A 19309-nucleotide genomic window follows, 5' to 3' on the forward strand; every position below is an offset into this window, starting at 1 on the left:
CATCAACACATCTCAAAAAAGTTGGGACAAGGCCATGTGTACCACTGTGTGGCATCCCCTCTTCTTTTTATAACAGTCTGCAAACGTCTGGGGACTGAGGAGACAAGTAGCTCAAGATTCAACTATTCTTCTTTGTCACATCTTCCTCTTTATGATGTGCCAAATGTTTTCTGTGGGTGAAAGATCTGGACTACAGGCTGGTCATTTCAGTACTCGGATCCTTCTTCTATGGAGCTATGATGTTGTAATTGATGCAGTATGTGGTCTGGCATTGTCATGTTGTAAAATGCAAGGTCTTCCCTGAAAGAAACAACGTATGGATGGGAGCATATGTTGTTCTAGAACTTGGATATACCTTTCAGCATTGATGGTGCCTTTCCAGATGCGTAAGCTGCTCATGCCACATGCACTCATGCAACCCCAAACCATCAGAGATGCAGGCTTCTGAACTGAGCGCTGATAACAACTTGGGTTGTCCTTGTCCTGTTTAGTCCAGATGACATGGCATCCCAGTTTTCCAAAAAGAACTTCAAATTTTGATTTGTCTGACCACATAATAATAATAATAATACCTTTTATTTATAGTCACCTTTCAAGAAACTCAAGGACACCATACAATAAAACAAAACATAGAACGCAAGCATTATAACAACACATTAAGTAAGAAAATCATTAAAAGCAAACCCTTTTTATCTGAACTTTAAAATGAGAAATATAATCCAGCTGGCGAATGTGCAAAGGTAAAGAGTTCTATAGCTTCTGCAATGCACAACTAAAAGTCCTACCACCAAAGGAACTCATCTTGAAGTTTGGAACAGACAATAATGGGCAGAAGATTCAAAAGAGTGCAAGGAGGTATACAAATGAAAAAGATCTAAAATATAATGGGGTACCAAATTATGAAGAGCTTTGTAGGTAAGAAGTTAAATTTTGTGATGTACACGATGATGAACAGGAAGCCAATGCAACTTAAAAACAATAGGTGTTATATGATCGAAAGTACATGAACGGGTAACTATCCTAGCTGCTGAATTCTAAATTAACTGTAATCGATTAAGTCGATTCCCAGGAATGCCAAATAAAACAGAATTACAATAATCAATTTGAGATGTAACTAATGGATGAATAAGCATTCCAGCACTATTGAGAGAGTGAAGAACTACGTCTAGCAATATTGCGTAAATAAAAAAATAAAAATGTAGAAAGTGAAATATTACTGATATGGGAACCAAACGAAAGCAAACCTTCCAGTATAACTCCAAGACTTTTTACCTGGGCAGAACAAAAATAACTGAACTATTATCAATTAACAAGGTAAAGGATTGAGTTTTAGATAAGACAGACCTAGAACCCACAAGAAGGGCTTCTGTCTTATTGGTATTTAACTTAAAAAAAATATTATTCACCCAAATTTTAATGTCCTGGAGACATTTAGTAAAGTTAGGCGGGGTATGAGAAACATTAGGTCTTGAAGAAATGTACACTTGTGTGTCATCAGCATAATATTTTTTATTAATACCATAGGAAAAATACGACCAAGAGGTAGAATATAAATGATGAATAAAAGCGGACCCAACACCAGTGTTAATTTTGACACGAATTTTTTATTTAGTTTTAGTCTTAGTCTTTTGACTATAATTCTTTTTAGTTTTAGTCAAGTTTTAGTCATCTGATTTGTTTTAATTTTAGTCTTATTTTAGTCGACTAAAATTGCTTGGTATTTTAGTCGACTAAAATTGCTTGGTATTTTAGTCGACTAAAATAAGACTAAAATCAATAACAGATTTACTAGACAATTTTTTACATCTGGTATAGGAAACAAACTTAACCAAAATATATAAAACACAAATTCAACTTTATTTCAACACAACTGTGTCTTTATTTCGATTCAAAAGCTTTTATGCAGCAACAAACACTGTCATGATAATGTAAACAATAACTAGCTGCCAATTGACCATCAATAAAAGAAAAATAAAGTTAGGTCCAGGACCTTAAAGCTTACAGCTGAGCTGAACAATAAGTGCATACATTTAAAGTAAATATTTAATAAGTTGGCAGCTAGGTGGATAAAAAAAGTGACAAGATTTTATAAGGTATTAATTTGTCTAGCAATATTGTATGTTTTAAATACTACAATATTGCTAGATTTGTATGTATAATGATAGGATGTGAACATCCATGTTTCACATGACTAATATAGAAATATTTGTGATATTGTCAACAAGTAGAACATTATAAAATATACTAAACATTAGCATTAATCAAATGTATTTATCATGATATTACGTATTAGTATTGTGCTCTCATCTAATTTGAAGAAGGGGCTATTTTACAGTACTTTTCAGTTCGTAATATTTAATGCTACAACATCTATGCACTGCACTATTCCAATTTTGCTTAGCTCAATAAACAAAAGAACATCGTTGTGAAATTACATTTGAGAAAATGTCCGGGTGGCTCGTCTGTAAACGTCTTTTCAAATTGGTTGTGTTCTTGCCACGAATGAGCGCTCCGCGTGCTTTACGCTTTGTTTTGTTTTGTTCGTGGTCAAACGTGAAGTGAGCTGTGGACATTTTGTCGCTCTTTTAGACATTACCTCTTCGAATGCCGACTTCCCGGGAGCTCATTTAAAAACTGAAAACCTTCGCTTCACGTCTCAATAAGTCAGGCTCGGATTGGTTCTCTTCTCTCATGCAGTCTGTTCTGTTTTGCCGGTTCTCTTGTTCATTCCTCGCATCTCTCCCGTCTGCTGATTTGATTTTCGTCACAGTCTATTTTCGTCTCGTCCTTTATTCGTTGACGATAATGTCAATCAATTTAGTCGTAGTTTTAGTCTCCATCAGTGCCTTCTATTTTAGTTTTAGTTTAGTTTTCGTCCGCAAAAATATATTCGTGACGAAAATAATGACGAAAATATTTAGTCAACGAAATTAACACTGTTTTACAGCTGGTATAGGAAACAAACTTAACCAAAATATATAATGATTTAGCTCTTTCCAGTGCTGCCTTGTAGGAAACCAGATGCTCAGAATACATCTGCTTATGTACTCTAAGGCCAGTTCTTTTGCAGAGTCTCTCCAATTGACGACCCAAGACCTTCTGATGGCAGAGTAGAAGTATACCAAGAAGGGTTAAACAAATGATACATTGCGGGTTTTCAGAGGAGCCACAGTGTTAAGTCTTTGAGACAGACTGTTGTTATAGGATTGTACCAAATCAGATGTGGAAGTAAAAAAAAAAACAGCGGTGTTTACAGAGAAATCAATCATTCCATCCAAAACCTATTTTGACCTATAGGGCCCTATCTTGCACCCAGTGCAATTGATTTTGTACACCGACGCATGTGTCATTCCTATTTTGCACCCGCGCAAAGCGCGCTTTTCCCTCCACAGAAGCACGTCGCTAAACTAGTGAATGAACTTGCGCTCCCTGGGCAGTTCAGCTCAAAAAAGGAGGCGTGTTCCGGCGCAAACAATCCCTGGTGCTATTTTGCTGTTCCATTAAACAATTGTGCCACTGACCAGAAAAAAACTAGTCTAAAGTCAGTGGCGCGTTGCGCTATGTTCATTATGCTATTTTAGGGGCGCATGCTTGACCATAACGTATAGCGTGCACAACGCGCATACACTTTGCTCATGTAATCTACACAGATGCAACAGTTATTTTTGCAAATCATAAATTGTTACACTAAAAAAATATTAACACATGAGATGACGGAAATCATGACGCTATTTTGGGTGGGTTTCTCCCATCCCCATACAACACAACTTCTCTGTCTTTCACTGCTCTTACAAGAACATCAGTCTCCTCGGCTGTGAACCGCTCCTGGCGTGCGCCTGGTAAATACGCCATAATAATAGCAATCCATAATGGAACTTGCGCACCTGCTTTTAAAGGGAATGTTGGATGACGCTCTGATTGGTTTATTTCAGGTTACGCCCAAACCACACCTATGAATAATGAAGCTACTTCAGACCAACCCATTTTAGATTTGCGCCGGGCGCAAGAGCCATTTATCCCGCCGGGAAAATAGCAACAGCGCCGAGACCCGCCCACAAAGTTACTTGCGCTTCGCGCTTTGACACTTGCGTTTCAGACCGTTAAATAGGGCCCATAGAGTTTTAGCAGCGAATGGCATATTGGATTGTGTTCACCAACAATGTTTGCTGGAAGTATTCCTGAGCTCATGTTGTGATTTCCATTGCAGTTTCATTCCTGTATGTGATGCAGTGCCATCTAAGGGCCCGAAGATCACGACATCCAGTATGGTTTTCCAGCCTTGACCCTTACGCACAGAGATTGTTCCAGATTCTCTAATTTTTCTCTGAGAAACTCCTTTCTGATATTCCTCCACTAATTTTCGACACAGCATTGGGGGAATTGGTGATCCTCTGCCCATCTTGACTTCTGAGAGACACTGCCACTCTGAGAGGCTCTTTTTATACCCAATCATGTTCCCAATTGACCTAATAAGTTGCAAATTGGTCCTCCAGCTGTTCCTTATATGTACATTTAACTTTTCTGGCCTCTTATTGCTACCTGTCCCAACTTTTTTGGAATGTGTAGCTCTCATGAAATCCAAAATGATCCAAAATTTGGCATGACATTTCAAAATCTCTCACTTTCAACATTTGATACGTTATCTATATTCAATTGTGAATAAAATGTGAATTTAAATTGTGCATTTGTAGTGTCCTAGCTTTTTTGGAATCAGGGTTTGTATTTTTTATATTATTATATTCAAAAGTAATGTATTTCTGTGATGCACAGCTGTATTTCCAGCATCATTCCTCCAGTCTTCAGTGTCACATGATCTTCAGAAATCATTCTAATATGCTGATTTGCTGCTCAATTAACATTTCTAATTAATATCAATGTTTAAGACTGTTGTGCTGGTTCATATTTTTGTGGAAACTGTGATGCATGTTTTTTTCAAGATTATTTGATAAATAGAAGGTTGAGAAACATTTTTCACATTTAATGTGTCCTTGTTGAATAAAAAATCTTTATTTCTTTAAAAAAAAAAAAAAAACTTTCTGACCCCAAACTATGGAATGGTAATTAAATTAATGTCTTACATTTTTGGATACTATAACATTTCGTTACTAAAATAAAGTGCAAAAAGGTACAAAGCAAAGAAAAAGTGAGCAAGCATTGTGGGTAAAATGATTACCTACGCAGCTGTTGCCCTGTAGTTTGTATCCAGTCCTGCAAAAACACCTGAAACTGCCCAGTGTGTTTTCACAGCGGCCGTTTACACAGGGATTCGGCACCTGACGGCATTCATCCAAATCTGTGGAACCCATCGATCTCATCAATGATTACATGCACAGCATTCTACAAACAAGCTATTAGGATGTGTTTATTCAGCGCAATGAGAGAAAGAGATGTTTCTCACCTACACACACGGTCTGCTGCGAGTTGGTCTGGTATCCTGACGGACAAACACACCGGAAGCTGCCCGCTGTATTCTCACACTGACCCACAGAACACGGACGGGGTGTTAACACGCACTCGTTTATGTCTATTAGTGAGAAAGAGAGAGAGAGAGAGAGAGAGAGAGAGAGAGAGAGAGAGAGAGGATGGACTAATCATTGATTTCTTCTGACTCTGTATTATGGTCAATATTATCTTTGTATCATTGATGTTCTATTATAGATTCTGTCAAATCCATTTTAAATAAGGTTTTATTTTTATATTTTATGTTTTCACTTTAAATGTTTTGTATTTTAATTGTATGTATTTTTTTGTAATTTGAATTGTTTGTTTTTATTAGGCTTTTAATAATTCTCTAGTTTTTATTATTTGTTATTTATTAGTTTAAATTTATTTAGCTTAAGTGGTTTAACTACTTAACTGAAATAAAATATAAAAACACAGTTATTTTATTTAAACAAATTTTTGTTTAAAGTTTTTTTTTTTTTTTTAGTTTTTTGGTAGTACAGTATCTTACGATAATGTTCCATTTGTTAGTTAACAAACTAACAAAGAAAAATACTCCTAAAGCATCTATAAATCTATCTAGTTTGTATATGGTTATATATTAACTTATGTATTTATGTATGTATGAGTTTTAGTTATGCAAGTAATGTCTAAAGTCATGCAAGTGCGTAAAACAAATGAAAACAGTTAAAGCACTAAAAATCTGAATTGATTTTGATTGGGATGTGAGCTGTCCTCTCAACAATTTCACCCTGATCTTTGACCTTAAAAGCTTTGATGCACCAATGGGGAGATAAGGAATCCTTGAGTCACGTAAAACAATCTTAAATATGCTGCAGAAAAATGGCAGGTGGTCTGGAGGTGTGAAAGAAACATGTAATATCTACATGATTTAAATGGAAGTACATTGATATGATGCATTACATATTTTTCTTTCTGAGAGTGGAAGTCTGCCGTGTTATTTTTTATTTCTCATGTTTAAAGTAATGCAGTAAATGACAGGCTCATACCTTGGCAGTGGCCCTGCTGAGAGTTAAAGATATATCCAGTGTTACAAACACATGTATGTCGACCACCTGGCAGGTCAAGACAGTGACCCGAACCGCACACCTGAGGTCTCGATGCACACACCAGGCCATCTGGGGAACCACACACAAAGGAGCCGTCATGATGAAATCAATTATATATTAGCTATTTCTATACGTATGTTATATAATATGCTTTTAAAATACTTTTTCTTTTAATCAGATTAACTGAATCTCAGAAGTATGCTGTGGTCCTATTCTATTCATTCCTCTCCAAACCAAATCCATCAAACAATCACACTGAAGACAAATGATGAGGAAATTATAGTTTTGTATCCAGCTCTGCATTTTTCAAGGTTGATATGAATTTGCCGTCACTTCAGCTCTGCAAATCAGTCATTTATATGAGCAGGCCGATGAACTGTCTGGGCATGCTTACAGTTTCTTGGAGAAGTGATCAACAAGTCACTGTAACTATAGTCTGTCTCGTTGAAGTTCTGGTCTGATTGATCGTTTTGTTTTAAGACCAACATCCTGAGGAACAACTTCACTTTCTTGTGAATAAATCCTGCCCAACAACATTTGACAATAAATAACCGATCGAAAACAGCGGCGAAAAGCAGAGCCCAAAAATTCAGTCGAGAAATGTGCTTAACCCTCTGGAGTCTAAGGCTATTTTGGGGCCTGGAGAAGTTTTGTCATGCCCTGACATTTGTGCTTTTTTTCAGTTTCTTATAAATATCTAAATGGGTAAAGTCTAGTCTCACTCTAATCAGCACAAACTGGGCTATAATAATATGTGAGCAGCATGTATGTACATAAAACACATACAGAACATTGGTTCCCGGGACTTTTGAGAACTGGAGCTTGTAGCCTAGAATTTTTCTTTCTAAATGATGTGTAAACCATCTTGTTTACTCACTCACTGAAAACAATATATTGATTTAAATTTTCTAAGACATTTTTTTTTATAAAAGTCATATGCGAGTAGGCATCAACTATCATGAATATCATTGTGATTTACACCTGAGAAGACAAAGACCCGCATAATGAGCTGCATAATGAGCTGCATAATGAGCCTTTCAGTCAGCTGTGTGTCACTGAGAGGGAGGAGTTACAAGAAAGAATGTGAGGACAAAATTTATGTATATCATTTTATGTTTGTAGTTTATTTAGAATATATTTAATTAACCCACAACATAATTTAATATCCACTTGCGAGTGCAGTTAAACCATTTATTAATAACATTCAAAGCTGAATTTCAAACTGATTTTTTTGCACCATTACTCCAGTCACACAATCCTTCAGAAATCCTTTTAACAATCTGATTTTATTTTGATGTGTTGACTAACATGTCAAAGCACATGTAAAGTACTTGATTATCATTTTAAATTTAGTGTGTTATCTGATATCACATTAAAAGCTAATATTTATATTATATTTATATTAATTTTCTAAATTACAACATCATTACAAAGGTGCAATTACAAATACATACATGTCTCCATAGAAATTACATTAAAATACGTTGTCAACTTTCATAACTGTTTATTAACACACTTAAGTACACTTTTTGTAATGATATCAAGTTAACAGTGTTAATTTAAAATACATGTTAAATCATTATATTTTTAATTATCTTTTGTCATCCTAACGAAAATACACTTATTTTGATGAAAAGACTAAAGCACATTTGAGTACTTAATTATAATGCATGCATAGTGTTATTTCATATTACATTTAAAGTTAACATATTTTAAATGTACTAAATTGCAACTTTATTACTACATGTGTGGAATTACAAATATATTTAAGTACATGCCATAAAGGTTTCAATAGAAAGGACATTAAAGTATATTTGAAATTACATATAAAGATTTACTGAAATTCTACTTCTACTAAGTGGGTCACAAATGCATTTAGTATCCATCTGAACTATAATTCCTTTTTTAATAATTGTACTTTAAGTAGCATGCATTGAAAAGCATATAAAGCATTACATTCGGTTCACACTTAAGTATATTATTTTATTACTTAAGTGTTCTTAATTTTCACTGGTCCCTCCGGTGGCTTACCTTGTCTAGTTGGAAGTGGTCGGGTTGTAGCCGGTACAGGGGGAGGTCTGACTGGTGACACCGGCTGTCTGTTAACCCAGGGCCGGCTGGTTTGTGTCCGTACAACAGCTGTAAACAATTGAGACTTAATCAAAAACATCTGTGGGTTTTTATAAATCTGTTAATAAGAATTTCGGTGACTCACGTGTGTTCACTCTGGCCGGCTGCCTGGTTGCGGTGGCTGTGCTCCCAGGATGGATGTTGACAGGCTGCTGAGGTCTGGCATTTGTGGTTTGAAAGCCACCACTTGTTGACAGGTTTGGTTTTGGTTGAGTTATAATGATTACCGAACCGGTCTGTGAACCCGTGTCAGCTTGCTGTGGTCTTGTAGGACTCTGCTGGACTCGGATGGTCTGCGTGTTGGTCGGCGAATATGGCACTTGTTGGCTTCGGGTTGACTGTGAGATTACAGAGCGAGTCCCGGAGCTTTCGGGTTGGGATGCTATGTCCTTGGTGGATGTGTGGCCATTTTCAGAGACCAGGGGTGGCCCGCCAGTGTCAAGCATCTCGGCTAGTCTCTGGTTAAACTTGACAGCCGAAGCGGAATAATGGTAACCCGGTCCAGCAGGACAGCTCTCTTTGAAGGCAGCTGTGGATATAAAGTTAGGTTAGGCTTAAAACCTGTAAAAAGTCCAATGGAGTCACATATTTTGTTTCTTAATCAAGTCAGAAACTTTCAATTCAACCAGTACAACGGAACAAACTCAACTTTTGAGTTGTTTTTTAAAAGAAGACAGAAAAACTACAAAGCAAATTCTATGTACTTCACATTTGTTTAATATGTTAGTCAATACATCAAAGTTAAATTAAACATTTCCAAAGATGAAAAATAACAATATAAAGTGTACTTTAGAGTAAAAAGTTAATACAAAGTGTACTTTTTCAAAGTTTACTTAAGTATGTTAAGAAACAGTCATGACAGTGTCTCTCTTTAAAAACAAAAACAAAACAAAAAAATAAAATAATAATTTTAAGATTTGCAGTACACTACAAATGCACATTTAATACAACTAGATAAAAAAAAGTTTGTGACGACAAACATTAAGTTGATTTGAAAAAGCCCAACCAGAAAGTTTTCAAAAGCTTTAAGTTTAAAGGTTTTAAGACTTGAAGACAATACAATTTGACTTAAATGACGAATAGTCACCATAATTGGATGTATGTCACGTCACTTTCACTAGCATTTTGTTAGCATGTTTCTATGCTAAAACCAGTTGATTCAGTAAAAAAAAACAGCTAAGACCAGCATGACAGTGGCTAAAACCACTTTTAGCATGTTTCTAGCCTGATTAGCGGGTTCCTAGCATGTCGCTAGCATGTTTCTTTACTAATCCAGCTAAAACCAGATAAAATCAGTTGATTCAGTAAAAAAAACAAACAGCTAAAGACAGTGGCCAAAACCACTTTAAAACTATGTTAAAAGCATGCTTCTAGTCTGATTAGCAAGTTACTAGCATGTTGTTAGCATGTTGCTAATCCAGCTAAAACCAGATAAAACCAGTTAATTCAGTAAAAAAAAACAGCTAAAAAACAGCTAAAACCAGCGTCACGATCTCTAGCTGTAGTGTCCGTGAGCTTCATTAGAGGGCACTCCATTCAAGACTCTTGCCAGTTCACCCTGGACTCCATTTCCCATAATCCTTTGCCAGGACTCCTCATCAATTGAAATCACCTGTCTCTAATCACCTCATCAGTCTCGCACTATAAAGGTTGCACACATGCATACACACTTTGCTGATTATTGTTTAACCTGTACCTTGTATTTCTATCCCTAACCTTGAACAGTAAAAGTCACTTTATTTTTTATCAAGCCAGGAACATCAAGGGTCATCTGGACAATGCTAGAACCTCACCATGTGATATTTAAATGAAGAAAAATGACACAGTAAATTCTAACTGCTTTAAATTCTAACTGCTTATAATTTCAGATAAATATTTTTGGTGGTGTGGGTGCGATAGAACCGCTAAGGAACATTTGGACTCTGTGTGTAATAACCAAATCATGTAAAGTTCTCAGTGCTGTCCTCCAGACTTCTTACTTCTCCTTGTCAAAACTTCTGCATTGAAGATGTTCATTCCAGTGCAGTTGTTTGAAAGGAAAAGAGTATTCTTTGAATGTCTGAAAGGTCTCTTACCTGAGCCGAAGTACGGGCATAACTCACACTTCTTGCCCCAGGCTTTGCCCACTCGACTGCAGCAGCAGATCTGTTTGGTGATGTTCTTCAGGATTGGAAGAGAACAGGAGCCCTGGTTCAGAATACGGAAACACTGGTCCTTCTCCTCCGAAATCACCTTCTGCGCTACGAGGGGGGAAACAATACAGAATAACATTACGTAGTCCCAGGTTGGGATGTGAATCTCAACATGCAAAAGATCATGCATGCAAATAAAAATGTATTAATTTTTTAACATAAAAGCATTTTATACTACTCCTTATAGTATAAACATTTAAAAGGGATAGTTCACTCAAAAAGTTTAATAATAGATATATGAATCATACTCTAATTCTCAAATCTGAAGACATAACCTTACGAAAAGAAGTAAATTTTAATTTAAGATAAATTATGACAGAAATAATGCTTTAAAAGAATAAACCGAAGTGTAAACTTAATCTTATGTTTACAGACACTTAATTGCGTGCTATGTACAATACGTTTTAAGTGACAATGATATTTAAAATATAAATTTTTAAGATTAAAATTAAGATCAAATTAAGAAATTAAATTTTTTTCAAGTGTATGACCCATTTTAAAGAGAAAAAAAGATTTATAATGTACTTCACAGTACAACTTTAATTAGATATTTTACACTTTTTAAAAGTGTACTTAAAGTCATAAAAGCATATATTTTTTTAAGTGTACTTAAATGGCTATTTTTCATTATTAAATGTATATTTTCTGCAAATACAGTTTTTAATATACTTTTAAGATTTGAAGTACAATACAAGTGTACATGCAATACAGTTATTATATTATATTATTAGTTATTATGGCTGAAAATATAGTGCACAACTTTTAATGGTGGTGGGTTTTTTCTTCTTTCATTTTTGGAGTTTGGCAGTGTGAATCACTGTATGTTTTTATTGTGTGTAAAAGAGCAGCTTGGACATTCTGCAAATCATCTCCTTTTGTGTTCCTCAGAAGAAAGTCATTGGAACGATGTGAGCAAATCATTTTTTTGTGAACATTTACTTGAAGTTATGGGTGTTTCTTGTGGAAATCTAACTTAAAAAAACAACAACCCTAAAGTAACAAATATGTCTGCTACTCATAACACATTGACATTCATCATTACACTTTTCATGCTTTGATTGGTTTAGCAGCACAAACAAAGTTTCAAGTAGAGACAGGCATACGATAATCAGCCATAGAGCCACTGTAAGTCAGATCAGCTCAAATTACTACAGGAATGTGCACATAATCACACATATACAGGAGCAGACACAGCAGACGTACGTACACTTACCTGACTGACACACATGAACATGCTCAGTGTCACATGAAGGCTTGACGAGATTCAGACAAGAAGAAAATCTGATTAAAATAGTGTCACAGAATTCCCCAGATGCAAAAACTCAGGCAGAAAGAGGCAAACACAAGAAAGTAAGGTTAGGTCAGTCAGGATAGGCCTCGATGTAAGGATGCATATGCAGGTCAAAGGGCAAAGTATAGCGCCGCCCAACGGGCATCTCTCAAGCAGAGCCAAGTAATGCCTGCTGGAATAGACAGCACAGCGCCGCACAGCCAAAACCTTCACTCTTTTGTGTTCACTTTATAGTGTGGATCTGAAAGTATCCGAGGTACTGTATTGGCTTGCACTGAAGGAATAGTTCACCCAAAAATGAACATTGGCTGAAAATGTTTTCATCCTCAGGCCAACCAAGATCAAGATGAGTTTGTTTCTTCATCAGATTTATAGAAATGTAGCTTTGCATCACTTGCTCTCCAATGGATGCTCTGCAGTGAATGGGTGCCGTCAGAATGAGAGTCCAAACAGCTGATAAAAACATCACAATAATCCACAGCACTGCAGTTCATCAGTTAACATCTGGAGAAGACAAAAGATTAATCAAATCCAGCATTAAGACTCTTTTAACTCCAAACTATTGCTTCCATACGAGTCCATAATCCATAATAACATTTCCTCCAGTTAAAAAGTCCATCTCCTGTTGTCTCTCACATAAGAATCCCCCCACATATGGGATTTTTGGCTTGTAAACAGTGCTTGATCTGTGCAGATTTCTCTCCTGATTAATACCAGAACAATTTTTCAATGGAGGAGGCATTTTTCTGAATTATGGACATGCATTTTAAAGTTAAAAACATCTTAATGATGGATTTGTTTCTTACAAACATGCAGCTCGTATCTTCTCCAGATGTTAACTGATGGACTGCTGTGGATTGCTTTGATGTTTTTATTAGTTGTTTTTATTTTCACGGCACCCATTCACTGCAGAGCGTCCATTGAATGATGGAATGCCACATCTGTATGAAGACTCAAACTCATCTACATCTTGAACGGCCTGAGAACATTTTCAGCAAATTTCCCTTTTTGGGAATGCTGTTTCTTTAAGTCTGTGTGTGACTGAAGGCTGTAGCTGTGTTGCTCTCCTCTCAGGTGAAGCTGCGGTGTCCGACAGCTCCGTACTTACAGATGCAGATCCCATGAGAGGCGTCCAGTAAGTAGCCCTCTTTGCAGACACAACTGTAGCTCCCTCGGGTGTTAACACAGTTCCCGTTTTCACAGAAACCCGATTGCAAACACTCGTTAATATCTACACCAGAGGAGGAAACATGACTGTCATAACCTGACGTGCTGGTGTGTGAAAACCCTTGTGATAAAGAAGTGTGCTTGCAGTGTACCTTAAAAGTAGTTTTTAAAAAAAGTTGTATTTGCTGAAAAAATTATATTAATTAAATTAAATGAGAGGCCACTTTAGTGGCTAGACACTCTCAAGACTGTAAAAAGTGCACATTGTAATAATTTGTAATAATTGTAATAATTACATTTACATAGTACATTTTTAATTGTTTTGATAATCTTTTGTTTTGCTTTAAAGAAATAAACTAAGTTTGATGTGTTGACTAACATATACGCACAGGTAAAGTACTTTATTAATATTTTAGTTGTAGTGTGTTATTTGATGTTACATGTAAATATATATATATATATTCAAATGCACTAACCTGCAAATGTGTAAATAGAAATATATGTACATACATGGCATGCATGTTTCAAGACATTACATTAAAGTACATTTTAGTTTATCATAAATGCTTGTCAGTACATTCAGCAGTAAGTTTACTTATATGTCAAAGACAATAGAAGTATTTATGAACTAAACTTGTAAGATGTATTGTAATGTCTCTAGTGGGTCAATGAATAGCTTTTAATATAAATCTAAACTACTATGCATCTTCATTTCATTGTAAATATCACAGAGTCCAAAAAGTATTAGTTTTGCATTAACATTACGTTAATTGTGCACTTAAGTAAATTATATTAAAGTATATTCTTTCTGTAATAAGTGGTCTCTATAAATGTAGTGCACTTCTCTATCACAGGGGTTTGTCTGTCAGTCCTTGTTAACCAGCTGCTCTCATTTGATCAGATTCTGGTTGATGCAGGGATAAATGAGATGTATTTCGAGTATAGAAGCACCAAACGTCCAAACAAACAGGAGGACACGTATCGAGAGAGTGCTGACATGTAAAAGTGCATCTTAGTTTCATTAAAATATATTTTCCTGAAAGTTGCAGGATGTTTTTATAGTACATTGATGAGCAAGAAAATGTGATCAACATGCACGTTTACGATGAAAAAATACAAACTTAAGTAAGGATACCTTATTACTGCAATACAATGGTTTTTAATTGACTGAGCCCTGGATGAAGGAAGGAAGAATGAAGTGTTTGTTTGCATGTTCCTGAAATGTGTTTTGGCCGGCGAGAGAACATTGTGAACGCTAGGATCGATCTATCACATGAGGACGGGGCGAGGACTCTTACCCACACACTGCGTCCCACTGACCCTCTCGAAGCCTTTCGGGCAGCTTCCCTGTCCATTCACAGTGTTTCCTGTTGAGATATGAGCACACTGATCTCTAGTAGGACAAACGAACACATCCGTAAAACTGCAGCTAGTTTAATAATGCGTGCAAAAGGAAAATCATACGGAGACAGAGGAAAAACATGCAAACAATTAACAAGTGATTCATCAGCCAGACTGGAGGCTGAAACAAATACAATAAGACAAAAACATCCTGGAACACTATTTCAATATGTCACAATCTGGCGTTGTTCCTATGTGAGAATATGTGGCTTATTACAGATAGATATAACTTAATGTACATCACTTTGTGGTCCACCGTTAGATATAGAATGATTTGACTATCTGTAAGGTAACCACCGTGAACAACAACAAGAAAAAGAGATTATTAAAATAATGATTTAAAATCTGCTTTAAAGCAAAAAAAAAAAATAATAATAATAATTTGACATTTTTACAAAATGCACTTTTTAAAAGACCATTTAAATGTGTTAAGAAACAGTCATGGAAGTGTCTCTTTTAGTCACTTACAGTGGCCTTCCAGTTAAAAAATAAAAATACTTTTAAGATTTGGAGTACTCTATAGTGCATATTCAACACAATTATGCACAATTATAAACATTTAACTAACTGCTCATTAGTATGCATATCACTAGCATATTGGTTTATTAGTCTACTGTATGTATAAAGCAAATATAGGTGCTTTATTCTGCATGACCATATTTTAGATTGCTTCATCCGAACCCATTCTTAACAAATACCTTATAAATGATTAATTAGGAGCAAATTAGCAGTTTACTGAGGCAAAAGTCATAGTTAATAGTGAGAATTGGTCCATAAACTAAAGAGTGACCCATAGAGGTTAACCAAAATAAAACATAAAATACTTAAATGTATTTTATTTCAGCTATTTGCCAATGCAACTTGATACCAAGGCACATTTCTATTTCTCATTTCTGTTTCTAATTCTAATAAAATGTCCAATTTAACTTTAAGTACTAAAATAACCACAACTAAATCAACTAAAACTAATAAATATAAATCAATAAAACATATAGACATATTAAAAAAATGCCTCTCCAAAAGTATCTTAAATATGAGTATTGCTTTTATTTTTATTTTTTATTATTTTATAAAATAACAAAATCATTATATTTATTGTGTTTATTTAATTAAGCAATGCTTAATAGAAAAATATGTCAGGTCTGGGAAAGATGTCCCATTTTTATCAGGGCAAGTTGGTGTAATTTTACATAACAATAATAATAATAATAATAATAATAATAATAATAATAATAATAATAATGATTATTATTATTGTTTAATAATATAAATAACATTATTTTATAACAATTAATAAGAATAATTATTATTAAAAATATGTCATTACAGCTCTATTAATTGTTATGTTTTTCATAATTATATGGATGTATATGTTACATTTTGGTTATTCATCCTCATTTTGCCATACTATAGCAACTTACCCCAACCGCATGTTTTTATCTGTATTAATATCTCATACTATGTCACTATATTTAATAAATGACAGTGGTGCTGAAGGCAGTTTCTATTAAAGTCGTGAAAGCAAAGGTTGCAGTATTCATCACGTGGATGAGGAATGTAAATACGCTGTAATGTTTAGCCAGACGGCTGATGGCGACACCTTGACTGATGCGATAATAAGATAGAGCCGTCTGCCAAAGATCTGGCAAAGCTATATTTATCTCCTGAAGTCATGCAGCGACTGCTGTTTTTTCTGTTTTACAAGAGCAGCCAGCTGAACTGATACCAGTGAGTTAAGAAGGAACAAACCAGTGTGTTGTTGCCTCTTTGTGCTCTAAGTACAAACTGTGCCGCTGTAATGGCTCAGATGATTTCTAGGCCGTGAACTTCCAGGTCTGTCTGACAGTACTGACACACTCTCACCTAAGACTGCGGGACAGAGCGTGCATTCGTTGATGCCCCAGGCCTTCCCAGCTCCCCGGCAGCACATCTCCTGACTCCTGAGACCAGGTAACGGAGAACTGCACTGTGGGACCGAGCACAGGACACACAATCCTTCACTTTAATCACCACTGTTTGAGTTGTGCATGGACTGATGTGTTAAACAGACAGTCACTAATACTCCAATGACTGCTAGGTGACGTACAGTAGTTGCAAAAAGTAATGCGAGTTACGTAATCAGATTACTTTTTTTCAAGTAACTAATAAAGTAACGCATTACTTTTAGTAGAATACTTTGGATAAACAATCAGCTAAACGAACTTGTAGTGGTGATTAAAGTGGCTTTCACAACACTGGCTAACCTACATTTGAAGTTGTGCATGATCACATGACAGAGCCAGAATAAACAAGTCATGCTCATTTTATCCAGACGTATCTTCATATCTACTGCTAAATCAAATGAGGAATGCAAACAGAAGAGCTTTAATCAAACCTGTCCGTTGTGCACTTCTCTGAAGCAGTATTTGAAGCCGGATGTCTCGGTGTAGACTGAATCCCCGCGTATGGTCTGGGCTTGAACCCTCGGCGGTGGTGCCTCGGCTCTCTCTCCCGGCAGCTGGCGAGGACGGGCTCCCGAGAGCCCCGCGGACCAGGTCACGGTTTCGGAGTGGACGCTGGAGCCGTAGCCCACCTTCAGCACCTGGTGGATCTTCACACTGGCCTCTGGAGGGTGCTGGACGCGCACCTTCACCATAGGAGCCGCTGACACAGAAACACACTGAGGTTAACTGTGGAAGTCTTTGGTCCTGTTGAATCCAGAACATAAACTCTCTCACTAGTTTAAATTATGCACTAACAGTTCATAGACATGCATAGTTAGTTTGGGCATTATTGTTTTTTTCTGAAAATAATTAAAAATCCCACCACAGTGTCATTTCCACGGTGTCAAATTAAATTTTATGTTAAATTATTTAAATGACATATTGTGTTTATAGCGAAATGACAATTCATGGACAACTTATAGACAAATTTTGGAATAAAATTGCAGACACTTTTTTTCTTTCTGAAGCTAATTTTCATAACCAAGATTTTATGTATCCTAAATGCAAACAATTTAATAACATTTCACACTTTAATTAGAAATTAATGCTGTGTTAATAAGTGATATTTATTTTTCCTCACAAATAACACATTTGTCTAATTTTTCACTCTGTTGTCTGCACGATAAGAATATTAACATTTGATAAAACGTTATTAGTACAATAATATAATTTAATTAGTAAATTGGAATTGGAATGTATTTTATGTTAAAAAGTAATAGAAAGCACTTTTACATAATAAATACTAAAATGGATAATTATTATCATTATTTGTTTCTAAAAAGTAATCATTTATATTTTTATGGTGTATTTTTATATTTTAGAATGAAAAACAACACAATACACGACATACATGATGTTTGTTTGTTTCTTTATAATTTAGCAACATGTCACGACTAGATTCATTGGAATCAATAAATAGATAATTCATTACATTTATATATATATATAAATGTATCGTAAACATCACAAAGAGACTTTACAGCCATTCCTAACACACACAAAGTAATATCCACTGCTCCGGGGGTGTGTGTGTGTGTGTGTGTGTGTGTTTGTTCACTACTCACTGCTGTGTGTGTGCACTTGTATGGGTTGAATGTAGATCACAAATTACAAGTGTACTTGGCCACACATCACATCACTTTCACTTTTCAATAGTTCACTAGTTCTGGAAGTGACACTAAATCACACTCAAATACTCAGGACAGACTGTTTACTGTTTCTCACATGAACAGACAGATGCTCCAGAAATAACAGAGAGAGAAAAGGAAAGGTGTAGAGAGCATCCAAGTTAGGATCTGTGCAAACAGAAGACTCTTTCTCCTGAAGTGTGTTCGAGCTGTGAGTCACCATTACCTCCTTCCTCTCACAGATTAAACTTGGCAAACGCTTGACCAGTTTTCCTCCGAGAGAAACCCCTCCTCTAAAACAGGTGCTAAAGACAATACCCATGCTTTCCAGTCCTCTGTGTTTTATAAAAGATCATTTGAAGTCTAAAGACGATATGGAAACGGCTCTGTGATAATAAAGGCACAGAAAAGAGAGGCATAACATGGGCCTTGTTTGTATCGATGAACATCCGTGAACTTCAGGTTCAATTTGGGATTCAGATTGTGGAACAGACCAGTGTTTAGTGTTCATAACCCCAATCCAAGTCACCGCTTGCACAATACGAGTGCTGTGGTGCTGCAAAAGTCATTACTTAAGTATTACTTAAGAGTATTTGTATGTGTCATTTATTGTATTCTATTGTCTAGTGTACGTGTATGTCACATATTTTTAATTGCACATTTGTAATGATGAAGTTACAATTTTGTACATTTAAATCCATTAAATAACATTTAAATCCATTTTATCAAAATCTAATATTGAATAACACACTACAGTTAAAAGGATAATGAAGTGCGCTTTACATGTCTGTTAACAGGACAACACAATGTGCACTTTAAAATGAGATGAAACATTATTAAAACAATTATCTAAAATGTACTTCAAAGTGCATGTGCACTTTTTAATGTTAAAAAATTCAGTCATGAAAGTGCACATGCTCTCTTTAAGTACACTTAAGTGACATTCTTTGTTATTAAAATTATATTATCTGCAAGTACTGCTTTTTTTAAAAATACTTTGAGGTTT

General features: G+C 35.5%; 1 protein-coding gene across 6 annotated transcripts in view; it reads right to left on the minus strand.

Moving 5' to 3' along the window:
- The window catches only part of LOC127934239 (latent-transforming growth factor beta-binding protein 4), a 73678-nt gene that overhangs the window by 22913 nt on the left and 31456 nt on the right, over window positions 1–19309 (minus strand). For 5 of the 6 annotated variants that reach the window (XM_052531476.1, XM_052531479.1, XM_052531480.1 and 2 more), the window contains 10 exons: window positions 17068–17336; window positions 16557–16659; window positions 14591–14659; window positions 13234–13356; window positions 10718–10882; window positions 8728–9171; window positions 8544–8651; window positions 6453–6581; window positions 5399–5524; window positions 5174–5293 (listed from right to left, as the gene is read on the minus strand). In XM_052531476.1, the coding sequence (XP_052387436.1) occupies window positions 5174–5293; window positions 5399–5524; window positions 6453–6581; window positions 8544–8651; window positions 8728–9171; window positions 10718–10882; window positions 13234–13356; window positions 14591–14659; window positions 16557–16659; window positions 17068–17336 (1656 nt within the window). The remainder of the gene's footprint in view (window positions 1–5173; window positions 5294–5398; window positions 5525–6452; window positions 6582–8543; window positions 8652–8727; window positions 9172–10717; window positions 10883–13233; window positions 13357–14590; window positions 14660–16556; window positions 16660–17067; window positions 17337–19309) is intronic. The other variant, XM_052531477.1, reaches the window with a different exon arrangement.

Source organism: Carassius gibelio, chromosome A18 (genome assembly GCF_023724105.1).
Source record: "Carassius gibelio isolate Cgi1373 ecotype wild population from Czech Republic chromosome A18, carGib1.2-hapl.c, whole genome shotgun sequence".
In the NCBI taxonomy this organism is placed as follows: Eukaryota; Metazoa; Chordata; class Actinopteri; order Cypriniformes; family Cyprinidae; genus Carassius; species Carassius gibelio.